Genomic DNA, 27433 nt, shown 5'->3' with positions numbered 1-27433 from the left:
GCCCTCTCATAAGTAACTCCACAGTAGTGAGCACAATGTTGTCTGTATGGCACACATGAACTAGCACTGTCTAGCTGTGAAAAACTGTCAAAATGCACTGAGATAAGATGCAGCCTTCAAGGGCTTAGAAATTTGCATATGAGCCTACCTAGGTTTAGCTTTTAACAAAGAATACTAAGAGAACAGAGAAAATGTGCTGATAATAGGAGTAAATTAGAAAGTTGTTTAGCATTGCATGCCCTATCTGAATCATGAAAGTTTAATGTTGACTAGACTGTGCCTTTAATATAGCAATCTTATGTCCTATACTTAACAAGACATATTCTACATCTTAATTCCTTGTGGGATAATTTCAAACTTCACAAGCTTCAACCTTGCAAAACAGGTAAGAATATAAGAGATTTATCAATAAGCACTGTCTTGACTTTCATTTATTATCACAGTGTAGTCCTTTCTTCTATTGCATATTACAAATACTTTAAACCAATATATTTTTCTTTCATGGTTCAGATAGAGCATTAATTTTAAAACAACTTTCCCGTTGAATTCTATTTTCAAATTTGCTTCATTCTCTTTGTGTACTTTGTTGAAGGCACAGTTATACATTACTGAGAGCTAGCTGAACACATTTGGAGAGTCAAATACAAGAGGTATATATACGTGGAACCACCAATCAGTAGCTAGGTTCCAGTAGTACACTGCTGCTCCTGAGCCTACCTAGGTATGATGTTTAACAAAGAATACCCTGAGAATGAAATAAATTAGGTAATAGAAGTTAATTGAAAAGTTGTTTGAAATTACATGCTCTGCCTGAACATCGAAAGTTTAAAGGGACATGAAACCCACATTTTCTCTTTTGTGATTCAGAGAATCTTTATTTTTGGTATCCTTTGTTAAATAGATTAACTAGGTAGGCTTAGGAGTAGCAATGCATTACTGGGAGCTAACTGCTGATTGGTGGCTACACACACATATATGCCTCTAGTCATTGGCTCAGGTGATGTTTTCAGCTAGCTCCCAGTAGAGCACTTGCTGCTCCTTCAACAAAAAGATATCAGGAGAACAAAGTAAATGTGATAATAGTAGTATAAGGGATAGCTGTTTAAAATTGTATGTTCTCAATCATGAAAAACAAATTGGGTTTTGTGTCTGTAATTTTGACTTTACTGCCCTTAATTATAGAGCCAGTGTGATAGTTTCTAATGGAAAAACATCAGGGATAAAGTTAACAGAATCTATTTCTGTTCCTAGAACAGCTACAGCGTAGTAGAGGTAGCGGCATTCAGCTCTTTTTGGAGCCTAACTTTTTATAGTTTAAAAGTGCAAATCCAGATATTTGTGTGTTTCAATTTTAAATTAATAAATCCGGAACTGTAAATAGCTGAATTCTGCTGCCTGCGACTATATTAAAGGGATATGATTCAGATAATAACTTTGAAATTCTCTTCTGTTTTCAAATGTGCTTCGTTCTCTTGTTATCCCTTGTTGAAAAAGAATACGCACATATTATACACTAGTGGTAGTAGCTGGCTGTTGATTGGTGCCTGCACACATTTGTCTCTTTTGATTGGCTAACTAGATGTGTTTAGCTAGCTGCTGTAGTGCAATGCTGTTCCTTCAGCAAAGGATAACAAGAAAATAAAGCAAATTTGATAATAAAAGTAAATTGGAAAGTTGTTTAAAATTGTATGTTCTTTCCAAACGATAAAAGAAAAAATAGGTTTTCTATCCCTTTAAGCATTTTGTTTCTAACATGAATGATGAATACAAATTAACACACCTGCCTAATTATTTAGTTTCATTTTTGTCAGTAAATAGTGAATTTAGTAGTAAAAGCAAATTACCCCACGCACCATGTCATGTGAGATGGTAAATATAATTATAATTAAAACAATGTGTACATTACAAAATCTGTGTGGCTCAATAATCACAGATGTAGAAGATACATAATCACTGATAACTTATATAAGACTTACCCAATATAACCACAATGATTCTTTCCTTCATCATATGAAAAAGAGAAACTCCTGCTATTCAAAAATCACTGAAAGAAAATTAAAGAAACACATCTATTAGAATGTATTGCAGTAACACAAATGCATGATTCAGTTTTAAACATTTCACCAAAAAAAAGGAAATTAAAGTGTTGGTAAATGTTCCCCTTTGTATAAGCAGATCCGGAATGTTAGCCATATATTAGATGGAGTTTAAGTTATCAGTTGTAATGAAAATACTTTTTAACCTACCTTTAAAGGCACACTGTACCCAAAAAATTTATTTTGTGATTCAGATAGAGCATGCAATTTTAAGCAACTTTCTAATTAACTCCTATTATCAATTTTTCTTTGTTCTCTTGCTATCTTTATATGAAAAAGAAGGCATCTAAGCTTTTTTTCTTGGTTCAGAACTCTGGACAGCAGTTTTTGATTGGTGGATGAATTTATCCACCAATCAGCAAGGACAACCTAGGTTGTTCACCAAAAATGGGCCGGCATCTAAACTTACATTCTTGCATTTCAAATAAAGATACCAAGAGAATAAAGAAGATTTGATAATAGGAGTAAATTACAAAGTTGCTTAAAATTGCATGCTCTATCTGAATCATGAAAGAAAATTTTTAGGTACAGTGTCCCTTTAATGTAGTGCGGAAATTCAAATACCCAGCGCTACGGCCACTTACTTGAAAAGCAATTTTTTGGAAGCTAATGGTTTGAACTGTTCTTCTACAGCACTCTAGCCATATGACACTGACACATTTTATTTTATTTTTTTGTGGCTAGAGCTCAAACCGTTAGCTCAAAAAAAAAAATACTTTTGAAGTGGGGGGCCAGAGCCTGGGGTATTTGTATTTCAGGGCTACATTACAAAGTTAGTTATAGCGTATCTTCATTACAACTGATAAATTAAACTCCATCTAAAATATTGCTTATATTCCGTATCTGTTTATACAAAGGGGTAATTTTACCATCACTTTAGTTGACACAAAATGTACACTAAAGGAAAACTAAAGACAAAATTAAACTTTCAGAATTCAGATAGAGAATGCAGTTTTAAGAGACTTTCCAATTTACTTCTGTTAACAAAATGTGTACAGTTTTTTATATGCATACTTGCTGAGGCACCAGCTACTGATTATGTGCAAAAATTCACAGCATAAAATATACAATTTTGAATTTTGCTAGAAAAAAAATCTACCGTTAATTTAAAATTTAGTGTAAGTGAAATTGCATTGTCTTTTTCTTACACATTTTTGGTTATGCGATTCTACTGTATTTAATCCCTTAAGGATGGGGAATTTTACTGAAAAATGTGCCCAAAGTACCAGAGAATTTATAGCATTTTTATTACTCTATTTAAATTGAAATAGAGCCTTGTTTGTTTTGTAATTTACCTATCAAATATATATATATATATATATATATATATATATATTTTTAGTAGACAACCCAAGATATTGATCTAGGCCCATTTTGGTATATTTCATGCCACTATTTCACCGCCAGATACTATCATATTAAAAAATTGTTAACTTTTTCACAAAAGTTTGGGGGTTTTCACTGAAATTATTTACATACCACTTGTGCAGTCATAATATAAATGGTTGCAAAAGCTTCTCTGGGATCTCCTTTTTCAGAAATAGCAGACATGCATGGTTTTGCTATTGCTTTTTGGTAATTTGAAGGCTGCTAGTTGCAGCTGCGCACCACACTTCTAATATTCTCAGCAGTAAAGGGGTTGATATTAAGTAGCTGGTAAGGTTAATTTTAGCTATAGGGTAGAGATTATCCTCCAACCTGACACCTCCCACCCTTGATCGCTACCTCATCCCTCCTAAACAGCCCCCCCCACCACACACACACACACTGGTCACCACAATCTTAGGTACTGGCAGACAGTCTGCTAGTATGCAGTTTAGGGATAGTATTTTTTTTAATTTCTGTAGCGTAGGGCAGTGTTTCTCAACTGCAGTCCTCAAGTAACCCTAATAGGCCAGGTTTCATTATAGCTTAACCAGTTCACAGGTAAAGTAATTAGCTGTGCGCCTCCCTGTGAAAAATGGTGTTACAATTAAATAAAGTGTTTACATTTGCCTTTACAATATAGTGGCAGGTTCCCAAGATGGTCATCACAAAGTTACTGTACAAAAAACCTGCCTCCATATTTGTACAGAAAGGCTGTGCATATCCTCTTGTGCAGACAAAGTAAAAGAAAAATGACTCCTAGTTACAGTGCAGCAGCTTTTCTTTCTCCTATGTGGTTCATGGTTCAGCTTCTGCAAATAGCCAGAAAGGGATGGTAGGCCTACCACAAACTTTGCCCTCATGACTAGGGAGTTCGAAGCCCCTGCATGAAGGGGTCATGCACCTCCTCTAGACATTAAGGAAGCATTGATTTATAATAAAATGAAATGAATAAATAAACCATATGGTGAGCACAAAAGTAAGAAAGCCTCATGTCATAAAATTACCCCTCAAATTACTGCCCCCCCCATCCTACTGCCCTCAGCCCAGGTGTGTCCCAATTGTGTCCCTCTAGAGGTTTTGGAATTAAATTTCCCATTATGCTCAGCCAGCTGAAATGCTGGCTGAGCATCATGGGAAATGTATTTCTAAAACCTCTGGAGATCCATAACTGACCACTGCGGCATAGTCCAAAACACACACCTGTTTTTGTTCCTCTCTAAAGAAACATTTTAATATTTTTGCAGGCTATTCAAAATGTTAATTGCCGTATAAATTACTGACCAACCTGCAAGTAATTGTATTATGTTGTGTTGTAACTAACATATGTGGATGGACAAACAGCATATGAAGTCCCATGGGGATATTTCAGACCTCTAGTTGCTACTTGTGTTCACTTCATAACTGGGACATTTCACAGACAACAATCTTCTGGCTATGTTATTCAGCTTCACAAGATATACAGCACTGCATGGTTTGGGCCACAAAAATGTCAGCTAACCTTTGATTTGTTTAAGGCTGTGTGTGCGGACCATTCATTATATGCTCCATCATGCAATTATGGTTTAGAAATGTTAGCTGTACAGTCTAATTTAAAGTATATTCTAAAAAAATCACAGATCCTTGTAATATGTATATAGCGTAAAAGAGCTTTATTCATTGCAAGCTGCTTAACCTTATTGCACAGAAGCAAACCTCAAACAACAAGGAATTTTAATACACAGTCACAAGACTATCACATCTAATTAAAAGTACAGCGGGCCACTTGTTTCATTTGACTATATTTCAGAATTTCACTGCACATGTGCGAATATACATACACTCGGTCTCACGCGCACAGGTTTGCACTCACGCACAAATACACTCATACTTGCCCACACACATGCTTGCGCACACACTCACACACGTGTGCATGCACAATGGCTTAGATATTACACTCTAGGGCAACACTAAAACAATTTTTTTAGGGAAAATTACAGGAAATGCAATTACTATAAATAATGCAAGTACAACTTTTTTCTTTCAATGCATAATTAAAGATTTTATAGAATGAGGTGAATTTCCCATTACAAGTTTTAGAAAAAAAGAGATGCTGGTTAATATTCCAAATCAGTTCAGCTTCACTAAAATAATGTTTTCTAACTACAACTAAACATGGTAATAAAAAAAGATAAGTTTGTTTATTAATCTGTTTCTTTAAAGCACAAACTATGATGATATCTGCTGCTGTAAATACTTAAAGGGAAATTGTATTGCAAAAATAAACTGCTTGCTATTAATAAGGGGTAGGGAAACTTTTTCTGGATAGTGCCAGATAGTAAATATTTTAGGCTTTGAGGGCCAAGAGGCAAAATCAAAAATATTTTGTTGGTACTTCTATAACAATAGAGAAAACAAATTCTACAAATTTTTATTATTGAAATTCAAAATATAGAAAAAATAAATGTGCCACACGGAAACTTACTTTCGTTGCAGCCTCATTTTCATTTTTTCTGACATAATTTTACTGAAATGAGATTCCATTTTAAATCAAAAATTTTCGGACTGTTTTTCATATGTTACAAAATATTATTCTTGTTTTGATTTTCTTAAAGGGACACTGAACCCAAATTGTTTCTTTCGTGATTCAGATAGAGCATGCCATTTTAAGCAACTTTCTAATTTACTCCTATTATCAATTTTTCTTTGTTTTCTTGCTATTTTTATTTAAAAAAGAAGGCATCTAAGCTAAGGAGCCAGCCAATTTTTGGTTCAGACCCTGGACAACACTTGTTTATTGGTGGGTGAATTTATCCACCAATTAGCAAAAACAACCCAGGTTGTTCACCAAAAATGGGACGGCATCTAAACTTACATTCTTGCATTTCAAATAAAGATACCAAGAGAATTAAGAACATTTGATAATACCTGTAGGAGTAAATTAGAAAGTTGCTTACAATTGCATGTTCTATCTAAATTGCGATAGAAAAAATTTGGGTTCCGTGTCCCTTTAACTAATTAAAAATTTAGAAAACACTTAGCTTTAGGGCGTACATAAACAGGTAGTGGACCAGATTAAGCCCCTGGGCATTAGTTTGCCTACCCCTGCTATAAATCATTAGCACATGTTATTTCTGCATTAGTGACTCTAACTATGTTTTAACCCTTACAAAGGGCATTAAACACTCAGGTAAAATCATGTTTTGGAGCTCCAAGCTTTGAATATCCTAAACAGGACACCACTGGTGATTGGCTGGTACTGCAGCTGCTCCTGATTTACTCACCACTGACTGAAAAGGCTCCTGCAATTATTGGCCTCTCTGAGTGTGGCCCATGCTTAAACCCAAATTTTCTCTTTCATAATTCAGATAGAACATTCAATTTTAAGCAACTTTCTAATTTACTCCTATTATCAAATTTTCTTCGTTCTCTTGCTATCTTTATTTAAAAAATTTAACAAAAAAATAGGTAGTAAGGTGACAGCAGAAAATTATTTATTTAGTTATAATCAGAGGCAAGAACAGACAGGCAACATTTCGGGATCTTATCCCTTCCTCATGCCATGTCTGACAAACAAATATTACTTCTTTATATACACATATACCACTAGGTGGCACTATAGAGCAATTAACTCTTTCATATATTTTCACCATGTATACATACATATATTTACAAATAGCCCCTAATGTGCAAAGATACAATATATAAATTATATAAATTCATTAAAAAGAGAACAGCAAAAAATCCCTATATAGAGCAATGTGATACTTAGATATGAATACAATGATATGCTAATAAGTCTGATGAGCATATTCCAACAATTACTATTACAAAAAAACTGATAAATCCCATTCTTTATTTAAACCTCTAGGTTCAAGAGTACCTAATTCAAATATCCAATAGGATTCCCTTTGCTTGAGAAGCAACTCCCTGTGACCTCCTCTGCGATTTTTTCTAAATGATCTTTAATTTGAAACTTAAGTTGGCTAATGGAATGACCTGTTTTCAAAAAGTGATTGGCTAATGGGGCTTCCAAATTACCTGCGCAAATTTTGCTTTTATGCTTAATAATATGGTCTTTTGCGCTTCTTGTTGATTTGCCAATATAAACTCCACCACAAGGGCATTTCATCATATATATAATATATGTGGTTAAGCAGGTGAAATATCCTTTAATATTATATTCCTTGCCAGTATGGGGATGATAAAACACTGAACCTTTAATGACATTATTACAACATGAGCACCCTAGACACGGGAAGCAACCCATATTTTTTTATGTACTATAACGCATATTATTATTGAACTTGGAGCCAACATCTGCTTTCACCAATTTAGTCTGGGTATTAATGCCTCTTTTATACGCAGGCATAGGATTTACTCTAAATTCTTGTATTTTGGGATTACAATTTGCTAAAACACTCCAGTTTATTGTTTATTAATAATTCTCAGAATTTCTTTGCTTTGGGCATTATACTTAGACACAAAAATAAGCCTATCATTTTTAGAGATTTTACTAGCTTCAACATTTCTATAAGTTTTAGGTTTCAATAGGGATAGACTTCACAATATGTATCTCATCATTTATCAATGTTTCTGGATAACCTCTCTCTTGGAATCTTTCACCCATTTCTTTAAGTCTAGTATCAACTATAGTCTCATTTGAGACAATTTTACGTACCCTTAACATTTGACTATGATGGAAAATATATGAAAGAGTTAATTGCTCTATAGTGCCACCTAGTGGTATATGTGTATATAAAGAAGTAATATTTGTTTGTCAGGCATGGCATGAGGAAGGGATAAGATCTGAAAATGTCCCCTGTCTGTTCTTGCCTCTGATTATAACTAAATAAATAATTTTCTGCTGTCACCTTGCTACCTATTTTTTTGTTACATTGTTTTGGGGTCCAGGGCGGTGACCCCAAGGTGACGTGCAGCTTTCTACCTGTGGTGCTGGGACTCTACATCATTGATTCTATCCTTATTTAAAAAGCAGGAATGTGATGCATAGGAGCCGGCCCATTTTTGGTTGAGAACCTGGGTTATGCTTGCTTATTGATGGGTAGATGTAAGCCTCCAATAAGCAAGTGCTATCCATGGTTCTGAACCTAAAATGGGCTGGCTGCTAAGATTTACATTCCTGCTTTTAAAATAAAGATAGCAAGAGAACGAAGAAAAATTGATAATAGAAGTAAATTAGAAACTTGCTTAAAATTCCATGCGCTATCTGAACCATGAAAGAAAAAATGTGGGTTTAGTGTCCCTTTAAGGCAACTGAGATAGTTATCAGCAATTGACGTTACAAAAAAAAAATAGCAAAACACATATTTATCTCATCTAATACTAAATACTAATGTTTGAGCAATTCCTAATTTTTTTCTTTAAAGGGGAATGAAAGTCAAAATTAAACATTCATGATTCAGATAGCACGTGCAATTTTAATCAACTTTTTAATTTACTTTTATTAGCAAATTTGTTTTGTTCTCTTGACATCCTTTGTTAAACAGTAAACAGGCAGGTTGATAGGAGCTTAGGAGCGTGCAAGTGTCTGGCAGCAGTTTTTGCAACATTGAATAACACTACAATAAATAAATGTTGCAAACACAGCTGCAAGATAGCTATAGACACGTGCACGCTCCTTAGCTCACCTAGGATTTTTCGTTAATATACTATACCAATAAAACTAAGCAAAACTGATAGAATTTCATGATTGATATAAAACCTACAATTAAAAAAGAGCTTTCCAATTTACATTTACTAATATCCTTTTCTAGGTATCCTTTGCTAAAAACTAGTTCCTTTACTAGAGAGGACATTGATGTAGTCTAAGGAGTGTGCATGTGCTTTCAGGGGCTAGTGGCAGCAGTGGCAACCCTACAATGTATTTAACATTGTTATACATAGGTCAAGATTTATCATTGCTATTCTCCTATATTTGAGCCTAAAAATGCCCCTATTTAGCATTCAAAAAATGCACCTAAAATTGGGCCAGTTCGACTGTAAAATTCTCCAGGGACGCCAAAAAAAAAAGGAATAAATTGTACTTCCTATAGTACGCCTCATTAATCCGACTTGTTACAAATTTATCATTTCTTTTCTCCTATTGAAGACTGACAGATCTCGTGCAAATGTGAGCATTAACGTTTTCCATAACTACTGTGGAGAACAGCTTTAGAAATCTATTTTATAGCAGTTGTAGAAGCAATGTTACAAAAAAATATTTATATATCGAAGCCCAATAATAATGTATATTGGACTGGAAAAAATATTGCTATTGGTTCATATACCACTTACATAAAGAATAGTTGCTTATTTTCATTGATAAATAAGGTGCAGATATTAGTTAGACTGGAGAAATGTATCTTTACATCGCCTCAGCTCACCCATGGAGAATGAAGGAAACCCCGCCCCCCCCCCCCCCAATTATTTTGATAAATTTGAGCTCACGGATGCCCTTCTCTGAAGACGAGCTGAGGAGAACTCATAGGAGAATTACCCAGAGAATTATCCTTGTGCTTGATAAATCTACTTGATCATATAGTAATGTTCATGCTCCTGAAACTACTTCAGAAAAGAGCTACGTATCAACAGTGGATACCAAGATTTTTTTTAATTGAACACTCTGAATCACGAAAATTTCAGTTTAACATCCCTCCCTCTTTAATTATTGCACTGTATTTCTCATTTGTTTTGCCAAGATTGTGTCCTCTAAATCATTTTTCAATCATTTCTACATGTCTGTACCTCAGAAGTTTTAATGTCACATTATCAGGTGATTTCAAGATTTATATAAATATAGCCAGATAGTGATATTTAAACCCCAAAAATACTTTGAACAAAAAATATGAAGCCATGGCACATTAAAGTGCAAAAAGAAAATGCTATAATATGTTAGAACATTTTGTCATAGCAAATAGGTTAAACACATAGTCAAAGTTAGCACCAGAGGATCAATGCACGAATGGGAGCTAGCTGAACACATCTGGTAAACCAATGACAAGTGACATATGTGCATATCCACCGATCATCAGCTAGCTCCCAGTAAGGCTTTGCTGCTCCTGAGCATACCTAGGTATTCTTTTCAACAAAGGATACCAAGAGAAATCAACAAATTACATAATAGAAATAAATTGGAAAGTTGTTTAAAATTGTGTGCTCTTTTTGAATCATAAAAGTTTAATTTTGACTTTACTGTTCCTTTATTTAGCTCAGCAATAAGAAATCCAGCTTCATCCATTCATTGCGTGCCCCACAAACTGGATGCCAAGTGGGGCACACAACGATTGGATAAAGCCGGATTTGTCATCGCTCAGCTATATAAAGTAGTGGATGCAAGCGGAGGAAAGGTGTGGGTTACCATCTGTAAATGGTTAATATTTTAGAAATAAAGTGTCTTAAAAAATTAATCAATAAAAGTGCCCCTATTTTTAATAATAATTTTATATTCTAGGCAGTAAATACTTAAAGGGCCATAATACCTAAATGTTTAAACACTTGAAAGTGATGCAGTATAGCTGTAAAAAGCTGACTAGAAAATATCACCTGAACATCTCTATGTAAAAAAGGAAGATATTTTACCTCAAAAGTTCCTCAGTAGCCACATCCCATTGCAAAGTATTTTTAAGCAGCATATTAGTATGTCTGTCCTGGGACAGCCGAAGGGATGAGCCTCGTGCACTCTCATGTTATTTCCCTATTCAGTTTAAAGGAAGTTTGCTATAAAATCTCATGAGAGTTAAATCAAATCTCATGAGATCACAGTAAAAGAGTTCTTGACCTCAGCACTGCTGATGCTGATTGGCTGCTGTTCATTTCTTCATTTTTTTTTTTTTACCTGCAGCTGGGAGCAGCTGAGTATAACTTTTTACACAGAACTTACTCTGCTGAGCTGAGGAGATTGTGAGGTAAAATATCTTCCTTTTTTACATAGAGATGCTCAGGTGATATTTTCCTGTTAGCTTTTTACAGTTATACTGCATCAGTTTCAAGTGATTTAGCATATGAGTATTATGTCCCTTTAAAGTTTACAATCACTTTAATTAAATTGTATAATAGAAGTAGAAGGAAAAGACTTTTAATGACATGTTCTATCTGAACCCTGAAAGTTTAATTTTCACTCATGTGTATAAAGGGCAGCATGACAAAGCATGTTATCATCAGCAGTGTAAATACTGAGAGTAAAAAATACAGACTTGATCCAAGAGCTATGAAGTAAGCACATGGCTGAGAATAGCTGCAGGTCCATGACATCTGATCTGGAATTTGACCACAATCCCACCTACAGCCTTCACCTGCTCACCAGCTACTTGCCCAGTATTTTGTGGACCACAGCTGGCAACTGTATTGTTCCATTCATAAAATGTTATTGTAGATGCACAAAATCTTGTTATTATTTAACATTTAGAAGTTGTATTATCCTCCCTCCGGTGACACATTACAAAACTGATTTTTCAGGCTCTTAGCCAATCAACATTCTAGCCATATGGCTCACAAAAAAAACAAAAAAAAAACACTGTGTTGCAGTGCAGCACAGAGAGATCAGAGAGCATGAGTAACTCTGCAACACTGGGTTGTTTATTTATTTATTTTTTTGCTAATCATATGGCTAGAAAGTTGATTGGCTAAGAAATATATAGCAAATTTCTCTGCCTTATTTTGTGATGAAGGGGTTATGACAAAAAGTCTTTGTGCTTCATAAAAACAAAATCAATATTGTAACCGAAGAATTAATATTAAACCATGCACCCGGAAGTCGCAATGTAATTAACCCCTAAAATATGCTATGAAAGAAAGAAAGATACTTGGGGGTCAATTTAACATGGTGCGGACAGACATGATCCGCTATAGCGAATCATGTCCGCCGCACAAGAACTGCTGGTGCAATGATAAATGCCGACAGCGTATGCTGTCGGCATTTATCATTGCACCAGCAGTTCTTGTGAACTACTGGTGCAATACCGCCCCCTGCAGATTCGTGGCCACTAGCAGGGGGTGTTAATCAACCCGATCGTATTCGATTGGGTTGATTTCTGGCGATGTCTGCCTGCCGCCTCAGAGCAGATGGACAGGTTATGGCTGCTTGATAACTTGGCATCAAGCTCCTTACGGAGCCAGATAAATAGGCCCCAAGGGTTTACAGCCTGAACAATTAGTCAACCAAGAGATTAACATTCCAGGCTAGTGTTGTAGACATATTCTACAAGAGGGGTCAAGATTGCTATCCCACTGAAACAATGCAGGTCTGAATGTTGCACTAACAATATTATGTTTAAAATGTTTCTATGAACAATCAGAATTTGAAATACAGTGTAATGTGTTATCACACATTTTAATATTGCACTGTTGCTTGTATATAACTATGTGTTTAACCCCAGTCAGCTCTAGGGCAGCAATGCACTACTGGGAGCTAGCTGAGCACATATGGTGAGCTAATGACCAGAGGTATATATGTGCAGCCACCAATCACCAGCTAGCTCCAGTAGCAGTGCATCTAATTATACCTAGGTATGCTTTCCAACTAAGGATACCAAGAGAACAAAGTAAGTTTGGTTACAGACGTAAATTGAAAACAATGTGATCTATCTGAACCATGGACGTTTAATATAGAAGTGGATACATTTACACTGACAACTGACAAAAGGGAAATTATAGGAGTTTCTTCGCCTCCATTTCATTTAATACAATAAACGACCACTGCATTTATACCCTCTGTCTAGTTTACAGTTTTTTAGACTAATAATAAAATCATCTAATTAATTAATGCTCATTTGTTCTCCTGAAAAAGGCTTAAATACAGTTAAAGTGTGCCGGATATACTCCTATGCCATTGCTGAGCAGGGCACGGCTGGTGATTGGTAGATACATATGTATGCCTCTCCTCATTTGCTTGCTTTTCTGCTCAGAAGTGGTAATGCATGGACCCTGCACATGTTAATTTACATAGTGAGAACAAACACATCAACAACAAACTAGTGCATTTTATTATTACATTGGAGCATCCTGTTAAAGGAACATTAAACACTTAAAGGGACATTAAACACTTTGAGATGGTATTATAAAATGATAAATCGTATATATAAAAAAAACCTGCAATATACTTTATTTATTTTGTCCCCTTGTCCTGTAATTCCATTCTAAAATTGTGAGCTTTTCAGTTCCTGTTAGAAATGGAAGTGCAGAACACTGTTATATTCCACGCAGCCATTGGCTGCACACTCTTATGACCTATTTATAACTGTCTCTAATTGGTCAAAGCAGAGAAGGTAACCTAAGTTACAACATGGCAGCTCCCATTGTTTTATAGACACTAAAACTTTACACTTATTTTGTCACTATTTAAACAACTAATGAAACTTTCAAAAATATATCAACATGTTATTCTCAGACTTATCTTTTCTTTGAATGTATCAGTCTATCTAGCATTTATTTAGTGTTTAACGTTCCTTTAATAACTGGTAGATATTATGATGTACTTAAAGCAAAGATTACACAGAGCACGGCCATATTATAGACTAGGTTTTCTTCCCTGCTGAGGCGAATTACAGGCAGTTAATCATTGGTTGCACAATCTAGTGACCCGTTTATATGTGTAATTAAAGGGACAGTAAAGTCATTATTAGAGATTCATGATTTAGACAGAGCACACAATTTTAAAAAACTTTCCAATTTACTTCTATTATTTAATTTGCTTCCTTCTCTTGTTATCCATTGCTGAAAGGTAAGCTCAGGAGCAGCAAATAACCTAGGTTCTAGCTGCTGATTGGTGGCTGATTTTATATATATATATATATATATATATATATATATATATATATATATATATATACACACAGATTGTCATTGGCTCACCCGTGTGTTCAGTTAGAAACCAGTAGTGCAAATGGAATGTTTTACCTAAATTATGAAAGCAAAAATGTGGGTTTAATGTCCCTTTAAGTCTGGAGCCCACAATTTTTAGAATTAAAAAAAGGGAACAGAAAAAACGAAAGTATATTGCAGTGTTTTTTACTACATATGATTAAACATTTTATTTTACAATCTCAGTGTCTACTGTCCCTTTAATGTCATTGTATAATATTATATGGTATGCCATTAAATAATATCAAATTCAGAAAGAAGAAGAAACACCGACATCCATCTTTATAGGTAAAATCTTGAAACTTTATTCGGCAATGTTAAAAGTTAAAGACAGCACAGCAAAATGGACATAGAGTCAGACGTGGGCGCAGCACACAGGCATACGCGTTTCGGAAAAGATTCCGTAGTCACAGCCTGACATGCTACCCCACACACCTGTTTAAAAACCCCCATGGGCTAATACAATTGGTTAAAACAGGAACAACACCCATAGACTCTAACCAATAGGATACAGAGGTACTAACGTAATCCTAATTAACACTTCATTATCAAAGTTCCCAGCACTTGTATTTTTTATATATTAATGACAGTAGTGGGAATGTGTATATAAACACACTCGTATAGTTAAATAGGGAGCAAATTGCAAATGTGAAGTGCCAGAGGTCACAATAATATTGTAAAGCGGTAATGATATACCTTCATATATTAAATAACAGCATTTTGTACAAAAATAAGAAGGAACATTAGAGAACAAAGATAGTGTAGTATAAGATGGATTAACACTAATAACAGACATATAAACTTCATTCTCAAAATTCTCGTTTGAGTGTATATAATGCATTATACAGCATGTAAATGTAGGGTAGGACATCAGAGAAAACTCCATGTATAAAGTGTAAAAGCACTAACATTAGATGCCGCATTATATGTGTACATCGAATGTATAATCTAATAAATGTTATTTACAGATATATACAGATATATACAAGGCATAACTAGTAATCATAAGTTGAGTACTAGCAGTATCACTATCAGGGTTTAGGCAGAAAAGGAAATTAATCCAAACTATGTACAGAACTCATATTGGCAGGTTGGCTATATTATTCCCAGTGATTAATAATATCAAATCTGGAGTTCAGGCCTTTAGGTAGTCTGCTTTCTAGGGTGAAGATCCAATATGCTTCTCTTCTTGCTAATATTGTATCTATATCACCACCCCTGGTGGGCCTTAAATAATATCACCATGGCAAGGAACATGTCACCCACACTCATACAATCTAATCTATTTTCGCAATCAATTACTTAAAGGGACACTGTACCCAATATTTTTCTTTTGTGATTCAGATAGAGCATGCAATTTTAAGCAACTTTCTAATTTACTCCTATTATCAATTTTTCTTCGTTCTCTTGCTATCTTTATTTGAAATAAAAGCCATCTAAGCTTTTTTGGGTTAAGAACTCTGGACAGCACTTTTTGATTTGGTGGATTAATTTTTTCCACCAATCAGCAAGGACAACCCAGGTTGTTCACCAAAAATGGGCCGGCATCTAAACTTAGATTCCTGCATTTCAAATAAAGATATCAAGAGAATAAAGAAAATTTGATAATAGGAGTAAATTAGAATGTTGCTTAAAATTTCATGCTCTATCTGAATCACGAAAGAAAAAATATGGATTCAGTGTCCCTTTAAAGGGATGCAAAGGCCAAATTTTTCATGATTCAGATAGCGCATGCAATTTTAAATAACTTTCCAATTGATTTATTTTATCTTATTTCTTTAATTCTCTTTGTATCCTTTGTTCAAAAGAATACCTTGGTTGACTCAGAAGCTGCTGATTGGTGGCTGCACATATATGCCTCCTGTCACTGACTTTCAGCTACCTCCCAGTAGTGCATTACTGCTCCTTCAACAAAGGATAGCAAGCGAATAAAGCAAATCAGATAGTAGTAAATTGGGAAGTGGTTTAAAATGATACAATCTATCTGAATAATGAAATAAATATATTGGGCTTCATGTCCCTTTAACCTGGCATGTTACTTAACATTTCTGATGATTCTCAAGCAAGACTGTACTTGTTTACCTGCAAAGGGCAGAAATCTCTAAGCTCCTTTGTGACCGAAGGTCATGAAGGAAAGAGGTAGTAGATACATCACCCTAGAGTGAAAGTGTTTTATCAAGCAGTCATTTATCCTTTGATGGCATTTTAGTGTTATCAACCTCTATCCCAGGTTTAGTGAGCTCAGACGGAATAACTTAGGTTTGATAGATGGGATCAGACCTCTTGTTAATTATAGGTTATAAACGTTGGTCACTGATCTGTGAACAAACCAAATGTGCTACTAGAATGACACACAAAAGAAAGACTTGAGATCTTGATCTTTTGATAATAAGGGAAAAACAAATAAACAAAACTGTTTGTTTCTTAGCGTATTAAGATAAGCCAGTAACAAGCCTTCTGTGTTTCAAAAACAAGAGGTAACACGTGTTTTTATTTACGTCTTAATACCGCACAATAGGACCCATTCCTGTGTAGGGAAAACGCCTTCCTCAAGCAGCCCACAGGGTTTATTATAATCGGTGCAATAGCAAAGTTTGCATGATAATTAATTGTAAACATTTGGATATAAAACACATTTTTTTTCTTTCATGATTCAGATAGAACACACAATATTAAACAACTTTCCAATGTACTTCTATGATAATTTTTTTCTTTGTATTCTTGTTATTCTTATTTGATAAGAGGGAAGGGAAGTTAAGGAGTGTGCATGTGTCTGCAGCACTCTATGGTATCATTGTTACGCTGATGGCACACAACTCTACTTCTCCTTTGCTCCAGATCTTACAGACCCAGCATGCCGCATAAACAGTTTCTTAACAGACCTCATAGAAGGGATGAATGTTAGCTGTGTCAAAGTGAACCCGGACAAAACAGAGTTACTCTTGGTGAGGGGACCCCAGGCATCAAAAATATCCCACGATCACCCAACTGGCCTGGAGCTTGGAGGCTCTGAACTCGTTAGTTCAGCAAAGGTACAAAACCTCAGAGTACTGATTGACGCTGGACTATCTGTTAAACAGCAGATTTCCTCCATAATAAAATCTGCCTACTTTCATCTGAAAAACATAACCAGGATACAACACTTAATTCCACCGGATGATATGCCAACATTAATCCATGCATGTGTATCCTCTAGGCTAGATTACTGCAATGCACTTTACTTGGGCCTCCCAAAAAAAGAACTTCATCACCTTTAGACGGTACAAAACGCAGCAGCCAGACTACTGACCAATCAAACTCGCTCCTGCCACATAACACCTGTTCTCCACTCCCTGCATTGGCTTCCAATTAAATGGCGAACATATTTTAAAATTGGCCTGCTGACCTTCAAAGCCTTAAACAACCAAGACCCACAGTACCTGAAAGAGCTCCTAACACCCTACATCCCATTCCACTCACTTAGGTCAGCCAACACATCCCTCCTCTCAGTGCCAAGAATAAGGACAAACTCAGGCTCCAGAGCATTCGGCCACACTGCCCCTACTTTCTGGAACTCTTTACCGTGCGCAATCAGAGAGGCACCGTCCTTACAGACTTTTAAAAAAATAGCTAAAGACCCACCTCTTCCATCAGGCATTCAGTCTGCTTATCTGACCTTCAGAAACTCCTAACTTTTATGTCTTATGCTGGTATATTTGTAAAGTGCTTTGAGTCTCATAAGGAGAAAAGCGCTATATAAATCGCAAATTATTATATTATTATTATTATTATGGAAGCAGTTTTGCAACAATGTTATTCATTAGCAAGGGCACTAGATGGCAGCAATATTTCCTATCATGTAGTGCTCCATAAATGTGCATATTACCTATCTAGATATAGCTTCAACCAAGAATAAATGAGAACGAAGCAAATTTGATAATATAAGTACATTGGAAACTTTTTAAAATTGTATTACCTGTCTAAATCATGAAAGAATTTTTTTCGGTTTCATGTCCCTTTAATGGTCTAGATTATACAGGCAGTCCTCGGGTTACAGACATCCGACTTAAGTACAACTCGTACTTACATACAGAGAAAATAGAGCTTTATCGACAATCCTTCTTTCCAGGATAATCCAAAATACTGAAAATCAGGGGCGCGATCCGATATAGATCGCAGTTTGCGGCGCAAGCGAGGGAACCCACGTCGCCCGCAGTTTCAGCTCGCAACTCAAGCCATCCAATATGCGGCGCCGTCACTTGCTAAAGTGGCGCAAGTCTCACAAACCAGCGATGTCCAGAAATCTGCGTAAGTACAGATTTTTGGAGTCGCCAGTGACTTGCGCCACGTTAGAAACTGCCGGCGCCTATAAAACCTGACTAAAGTCTAAATCACCCGCACTGTCTAACACGCCTCCTAAACATAGCCCGACACGTCTAACACGCCTCCCTAACATAGCCCGACACGTCTAACCCTCTATCCGCTATCCCCCCTCACTATCCTAACAATAAAAAAGCTATTAACCCCTAAACCGCCGCTCCCGTACCCCGCCGCAACCTAATAAAGTTATTAACCCCTAAACCGTCGCTCCCGTACCCCGCCGCCAGCTATATTATATCTATAACCCCCTAAAGTGAGCCCCTAACACCGCCGCCATCTATATTAAAATTATTAACCCCTAATGTAAGCCCCTAACACCGCCGCCATCTCTATTAAAATGATTAACCCCTAATTTAATCTACCTACCCCGCCGCCAGCTATATTATCTATATTAACCCTAAGTATATTATAGTTAATATAGGTATTACATTATATATATTAACTATATTAACCCTAATTATATTAGGGTTAATATAGTTAATATAGTTACTATAGTATTTATATTAACTATATTAACTCTATCTAACCCTAACACCCCTAACTAAATTTATATTAAATTAATCGAATTCATTTATAAACTAAAATATTCCTATTTAAATCTAAATACTTACCTATAAAATAAACCCTAAGATAGCTACAATATAATTAATAATTACATTGTAGCTATGTTAGGGTTAATATTTATTTTACAGGTAAATTGTTAATTATTTTAACTAGGTATAATAGCTATTAAATAGTTATTAACTATTTAATATCTACCTAGTTAAAATAATTACCCAATTACCTGTAAAATAAATCCTAACCTAAGTTACAAATACACCTACACTATCAATAAATTAAATAAACTACAAACATCTATCTAAAAATACAATTAAATTAACTAAACTAAATTACAAAAAAAAACAAACACTAAATTACAAAAAATAAAAAAAGATTACAAGATTTTTAAGCTAATTACACCTATTCTAAGCCCCCTAATAAAATAATAAACCCCCAAAATAAAAAAAAATCCCTGCCCTATTCTAAATTAAAAAAAGTTCAAAGCTCTTTACCTTACCAGCCCTTAAAAGGGCCTTTTGTGGGGCATGCCCCAAAGAATTCAGCTCTTTTGCATACAAATACAATACCCCCCCCCCCCCCATTACAACCCACCACCCACATACCCCTATTCTAAAACCACCCAAACCCCCCTTAAAAAAGCCTAACACTACCCCCCTGAAGATCTCCCTACCTTGTCTTCACCACACCGGGCCGAACTCCTGATCCGATCCGGGCGATGTCTTGCTCCAAGCGGCAAAGAAGAATTCTTCCTCCGGCGATGTCTTCCTCCAAGCGGCAAAGAAGAATTCTTCCTCCGGCGATGTCTTCCTCCAAGCGGCAAAGAAGAATTCTTCCTCCGGCGACGTCTTCCTCCAAGCGGCAGCAAAGTCTTCATTCTTCCGGCGGCATCTTCAATCTTCTTTCTTCGCTCCGCCGCCGCGGAGCATCCATCCCGGCCGACGACTGAACGACGAATGAGGTACCTTTAAATGACGTCATCCAAGATGGCGTCCGCCGAATTCCGATTGGCTGATAGGATTCTATCAGCCAATCGGAATTAAGTTAGAAAAATCTGATTGGCTGATTGAATCAGCCAATCAGATTCAAGTTCAATCCGATTGGCTGATCCAATCAGCCAATCAGATTGAGCTCGCATTCTATTGGCTGATCGGAACAGCCAATAGAATGCGAGCTCAATCTGATTGGCTGATTGGATCAGCCAATCGGATTGAACTTGAATCTGATTGGTTGATTCAATCAGCCAATCAGATTTTTCTAACTTAATTCCGATTGGCTGATAGAATCCTATCAGCCAATCGGAATTCGGCGGACGCCATCTTGGATGACGTCATTTAAAGGTACCTCATTCGTCGTTCAGTCGTCGGCCGGGATGGATGCTCCGCGGCGGCGGAGCGAAGAAAGAAGATTGAAGATGCCGCTTCATGGAAGATGCTGCCGGAAGGAAGAAGACTTTGCTGCCGCTTGGAGGAAGACGTCGCCGGGAGGAAGAATTCTTCTTTGCCGCTTGGAGGAAGACATCGCCGGAGGAATAATTCTTCTTTGCCGCTTGGAGCAAGACATCGCCCGGATCGGATGAGGAGTTCGGCCCGGTGTGGTGAAGACAAGGTAGGGAGATCTTCAGGGGGGTAGTGTTAGGCTTTTTTAAGGGGGGGTTGGGTGGGTTTAGAATAGGGGTATGTGTGTGGTGGGTTGTAATGGGGGGGGGTATTGTATATGTTTTTAAATGCAAAAGAGCTGAATTCTTTGGGGCATGCCCCACAAAAGGCCCTTTTAAGGGCTGGTAAGGTAAAGAGCTTTGAACTTTTTTTAATTTAGAATAGGGCAGGGAATTTTTTTTATTTTGGGGGGCTTTATTATTTTATTAGGGGGCTTAGAATAGGTGTAATTAGCTTAAAAATCTTGTAATCTTTTTTTTATTTTTTGTAATTTAGTGTTTGGTTTTTTTTTTAATTTAGTTTAGTTTATTTAATTGTATTTTTAGATAGATATTTGTAGTTTATTTAATTTATTGATAGTGTAGGTGTATTTGTAACTTAGGTTAGGATTTATTTTACAGGTAATTGGGTAATTATTTTAACTAGGTAGATATTAAATAGTTAATAACTATTTAATAGCTATTATACCTAGTTAAAATAATTAACAATTTACCTGTAAAATAAATATTAACCCTAACATAGCTACAATGTAATTATTAATTATATTGTAGCTATCTTAGGGTTTATTTTATAGGTAAGTATTTAGATTTAAATAGGAATATTTTAGTTTATAAAATGAATTAGATTAATTTAATAAAAATTTAGTTAGGGGTGTTAGGGTTAGATAGAGTTAATATAGTTAATATAAATACTATAGTAACTATATTAACTATATTAACCCTAATATAATTAGGGTTAATATAGTTAATATATATAATGTAATAACTATATTAACTATAATATACTTAGTGTTAATATAGATAATATAGCTGGCGGCGGGGTAGGTAGATTAAATTAGGGGTTAATCATTTTAATAGAGATGGCGGCGGTGTAAGGGGCTTACATTAGGGGTTAATAATATTAATTGAGATGGCGGCGGTGTAAGAGGCTTACATTAGGGGTTAATAATATTAATATAGCTGGCGGCGGTATAGGGGGCTTACATTAGGGGTTAATAATTTTAATTGAGATGGCGGCGGTGTTAGGGGCTCACTTTAGGGGGTTATAGATTTAATATAGCTGGCGGCGGGGTACGGGAGCGGCGGTTTAGGGGTTAATAACTTTTTTTATTGTTAGGCTAGTGAGGGGGGATAGCGGATAGAGGGTTAGACGTGTCGGGCTATGTTTAGGAGGCGTGTTAGACAGTGCGGGTGATTTAGACTTTAGTCAGGTTTTGTAGGCGCCGGCAGTTTCTAACGTGGCGCAAGTCACTGGCGACGCCAGAAATTTGTACTTACGCAGATTTCTGGACATCGCTGGTTTGTGAGACTTGCGCCACTTTAGCAACTGACGGCGCCGCATATTGGATGGCTCGAGTTGCGAGCTGAAACTGCGGGCGACGCAGGTTCCCTCGCTTGCGCCGCAAACTGCGATCTATATCGGATCGCGCCCCATATACCTACTTCTGCTATCTTCTGAATATAGAAGATATATTTTGGAACAGGGGCGTATCTTGACCTAGGCAAACAAGGCACTTGCCTAGGGCGGCAGAATAGGAGGGGGTAGCACTTTTTGTGGCTATATTTTCAAGAAGCTTACAGCTATTTTAGATGTATTATACAGGTATATAATGGGAGATTTTGCCCAAAGAGCTTACATTCTAGGGGGGGTATAATAAGAGACTGCCCACGGAACTTACAGTTTAGAGGTAGCTTTGAGCCTTTCATTTATTCAGCTAGCTATTGCCTTTATTTCTATTGTCTTTCAGCCCTTAGTATTGTGTTTGGGGAAGTATTGTTTCAAGGAATCTGTGTTTGTTTTTCAATATATATTGCAGCAATAGTTAGGTGTGTGTCTGTGTGTGGGTATGTGTCTGTGTATGTGAACATTTATTTTGGAAAAGTCATAAAATAATTCACATTACTCCCTTACCAAAAACATATTATGGCCAAAAAAGGCCTAACACTTTTTATTGGGGGGGGGGGGGTAGGGGGGCAGCATCATTTTAGGTGCCTAGGGCAGCACAAAACCTAAATACGCCACTGCTTTGGAAACTTCCCTGTGACTAGCTTCCATCTGTTGCATAATACACTATTCTTGTTTCTTTTTTTTCCTTGCAATGTAGGATCACTTTACCACAGTAAGCAGATCATGTGGAAGCCCAGTGCCACCATTAAGAAGACTATTGATACAGACCCAGTTGAAGGGGAGATGGGGGATGGCAGCAGCTTCCTTAAGGAAAGTGATTATATTTGTTACTACCACCTTTTGTATATTGTGTGTGATATCGGTAAAGAATTTCTATAAATGGTTTGTGTTTCAGATAGAACATACAATTTTAAACAGCTTTCCAATGTGCTTCTATTATCTATTTTGCTTGGTTTCCTTTGTTGAAAAGCATACCTAGGTAGGCTCAGGAGCTAAGAGCTAGCTACTGATTGATGGCTGCACATATTTGCCTCTTATCATTGGCTTACTGATGTATTCAGCTAGCTCCCAGTAGTGAATTGCTGCTCCTTCAATAAAGGAGAGAGAATGAAAAAAATTGATAATATAAATAAATTGGAAAGTTGTGTAAAAACGTATGTTCTATCTGATTCATGAACTTTTGGATTTCATGTCCCTTTAGCACAGCTTTATTCCTGTCAGGATTTCCATGCATATTAAAAAAATCTACTGCATATCTGTGTTTACAGGAACGTTTCCATAAAACTAAACAGTATGGGTGATTGTAAATTAGTGCTCAAGGGTAAATTCCAGGCTTTAGAAAGTGTTTTTTTTTTCTCCCCAGGTGTGATAATTTCCCCTAATATTTAGCATAGGATAGTTACAAAGGTGTTATGAAAAGATACAGACACTAGCATAATATGACTTCACAGAACGGAAAGGAAAAAGAGTCAAAATTAGTTTGCAAGTCATTTTTTTCTATGCTTTAACAAAGGCCAAGCTTCAGCCTCCAAGCTCCCTTGATCTCCCTATTTATCCTGCACCTTGTCAATTTCTGCTACTGTGCCAGAGTAACAAGCACACGTCTATTAATCATTGAACAATTTATCTTAGGAAGTGTAAGCTACTTAGGATGCCAAGGTTTGTTCAGTCACATCATTAATTTTCTTAGTAGACATTGGTTTTGTATAAACCTTTCTTTCAATGAATGAAGGAAGGACAGGCCACGATTTGTCTACCGCCCCCGCCGCAACTTTCAACATCCTTAATTGAAGCAATTGCAGCACAGAAATATGTATATTGATATATCAATATTCAGTATCAAACTGGGAAGAGTGAATTCCAGACAAATAATTTAGAAGATCTTCTTTAACAAGTCTTAAAGGCACGTTAATAAAAAAAATATACACATGAAAGAGCTCTTTAAATAAATGTTAAAGGGGCTTAACACTTTTTTTTATAAGCATGGTATAACAGCAATGAAAGCTTACATTACAAAATGTCTGCGCGCAAAATAAATATTTTGAAAACAACATTTGTACTGTTTTGCAGTGTAGTCCATGAACAAACCCCTTAAAATACTATTATCTCCTCTGCAGAGACTACTTAAAAGGACATTAAACATGTTGAGACTGTAATAGGAAATGTTTATTTTATATATATATATATATATATATATATACACAATAAAACTTTGCAATATGCTGGGGGGACTTCCGGGCGGCGGCCATCTTATTGGTCGCACTAAGCTTCAGTACCTTGAGCCTTCTCCACAATTTATTAATTCTGCTTAGCAGATCTGACAATATCCAACTTAAAATAGTGGTGAGGCTTGACTGTTGGCGACCTGATCCGAGAATTAGGGTTTTTGGATTGTGGCGTGGCTTAATTGCCCTTAGTACCGGACTATTCACTTGAGGCCTTCGCCTACCACTGAAGCCTCTACACCAACTCCACACCAAGCTGAGCCCTGAGTGCACAGCTCTCACTCTAATTAAAACTAAGATGGAACATCGAGGAACATTTTGCAGCTCTTGAAAAAAGCTTCCAGGAAGCCTTTGAGAAGGTGACTGAGTGTATGAAACTAATAATACACCCTAATCCGAAACAAAGACCTATGCAGCCAGCTTCAGAAGAAATGAGCAATCTTACCCCAAAGCTGAGAGAGGCAACTACGGACTACCAAACCCTCAGGACAAACAAGTTTATTAAAGTGGTAACCTTCCCTAGCGTTACTCCTCATACATTGCCGAGAACAGGGGTCGACTCCACGCATCTATATTTGCAGATCCAAGGCCAGGCTACATCTAAATTGACTGGAGGCGTGATAATGCCCACCACGAAACAACAGGGGAATTCTCATACCGCGATGTCGCTATATCTCATACTAACCCCCCAGAGCTCACAGGACCAGTTGGATGCGGTGTCACACCGGAATGTAGCCGCAAGATGGTCAATGTCACATGGCCGAGTGTGAAGGGATTACAGTGTGCTGCTGTATAGTATGGGTATGAGCAGATTCTTCCCACCTTCTCATCCTACAAACCCACCCTGACCGGACCGGAGCTGGATCTTGGGTAATCTGTCCTGGGATGCCTTGATGACGTCCCTTTGACCCGGGAGGCCTCTCAAGATTGTTATTGAACAAGCCGCTCTATGCGGCTAGCACATACATGGCATTGCATGAGTATGGTGGTGTGATCCTGGTCGTGCTGATGTGGGTGTTGGTAAGCAACATACTTGTCTGGCGACTTGGAATAGGCTAATGTTAACTGGCAGTCCACCTCCTCACCTATGATGCGCTGCTTGGGGCATTTGAGGATTCCACTTGGTGCAGTTCTTGTCTTTATTTTAGTGTAACGGACTGCATAAACACTACAGAACTCACAGACTCTATGACCTTAGTCATTAAGCTGGTAAAACTCTGCTTTTGGGTCACGGCTTCTCCTTATACTTTGGAAATATATCAGAGACTGTACAAAGGCTTTCTGCGACCATTCCACAATCTGCTCTAACATGGACTTTCATACTCTTCCCACTGTTTGGCTGAAATCTCAAAAAAAAATGTGCTATACTGGGGCTGACCTAATTGTTTGCGTTATGTTACTGCACTAATAATATTCAGGGGTACAGAAAAGCAATTGTACCTCATCTTTTGCAGCACACTCTGTAAAAGTCCTTGGTAAGGTTTCATGGGACATAAATTCACTATAATAATGATATTACCCCGCTGAGACAACAGTCTATACAAATACTAGCCTAATTTAAAAAATTTACCTCTGGAGTAATTCACTGTACTAATTTGAGAACACATAGTCTGGTTACCTGTATCTTACCTAACTACTAGCTAGTGATATTAATCACTATACAACATTAGCCATATATACTAATAGGGGTTAGGTCCTTAGTAAATATAAGACCCTATGAAAACTTCTAAGACATCTGCTAACTTCTGTCACACTACTGTTGGTATTAGCTATTATAATGCATATGTACTAGACTCTTTATAGGATTGTACTTTTCCTGTCTAGTAGAGAACCAATTCACTTATTGTGCAACTTTTTTCCAAATGATACATTATCTCTGAGTCTTCTTACTTTCTGCTATATATTTATATGAGGGTGGGGTAATTGTAATCATTTGTTTGCCTTTTACCTTATACGCACAACTAGTTCTGTCCTTATATACATGCCGTAGTGCACCAACTTTAGCATTGTTAGGTTATCTGAACTACTGGCATGTAGATATGCATAGCCTACTCTCAAGTGTGTTCTCTTGTTATTATTATTAATTGTACAATCCCAAAAGTGACCTTATATGGATATATATGTCATCACCCTGAGCCAGAAGAGATTTAACAATATAGGAATGTCTGCCACTACCAAGGTCCATGAGCGTTTATACCGTGCCTAAATCTGATGCCCTAAGAGTAATTTGACACACACTACTTCTAATGCCGACCTATCTGTACCAGCCGCACTACCAAAACGGAGGCTATAGTGTATTTATTAAAGTTGCAGCCATAGCTCTTCCAAGTTCCTATTATCTATATATAAATGCCATATATATAGTTTCCATATTTTCCTAAGGTCCAAAAGTGAACTTTTATAAATATAATCCTTCTGTTATATTCTGTTAGCGATATTGGAGGTCCAAAAGTGGCCTAATTTGTTCTGAGAAGGCTATAAAACAAGGGTCAAAGTTCAAGATTTTATGATTTGAAGTTCAAACTAAGTGCTATTGCATTGTCTTGTTATCTTGCATTTGTTGATTATGCAAATCTAATGTGTTGACTGGTCCTTTAAGGTACCATTGGATAGTTAACTGTATTGCTCTATTTCATATTCCCATGTTCTAGCTGAGATTATTAGCGTGTATTTTATTTTACTGTCATGGAGAATGCTTATTGTACAATCTTTCTTTTAATATATATTTAATGCAACTATTTCTGTATATATCATAATTAAACCCTCAATAACAAATTATTTAAAAAAACACTTTGCAATATGCTTTCATTATTTATTATTCACCTTTTCCTGTAATTTAACTCTGAAACATGAGGTCTTTCCAATTTCTTCTAAAAGTGCAGAATCCATACAGCTATATTCCACACAGTTATTGGTTGTACACTAG

General features: G+C 36.5%; 1 protein-coding gene across 2 annotated transcripts in view; it reads right to left on the bottom strand.

Annotated features, from left to right (window-relative positions):
- The window catches only part of VIT (vitrin), a 204950-nt gene that overhangs the window by 95681 nt on the left and 81836 nt on the right, over window positions 1–27433 (bottom strand). For both annotated transcript variants that reach the window (XM_053711892.1, XM_053711893.1), the window contains exon 2: window positions 1977–2044. In XM_053711892.1, coding sequence (XP_053567867.1) covers window positions 1977–2010 — 34 coding nt within the window. In that variant the 5' untranslated portion in view covers window positions 2011–2044. The remainder of the gene's footprint in view (window positions 1–1976; window positions 2045–27433) is intronic.

The sequence above is a fragment of the Bombina bombina genome, chromosome 4, assembly GCF_027579735.1.
Source record: "Bombina bombina isolate aBomBom1 chromosome 4, aBomBom1.pri, whole genome shotgun sequence".
Taxonomy (NCBI): Eukaryota; Metazoa; Chordata; class Amphibia; order Anura; family Bombinatoridae; genus Bombina; species Bombina bombina.
Note: the sequence above shows the minus strand (reverse complement) of the source record. Positions and strands in the feature narration are given on the sequence as shown.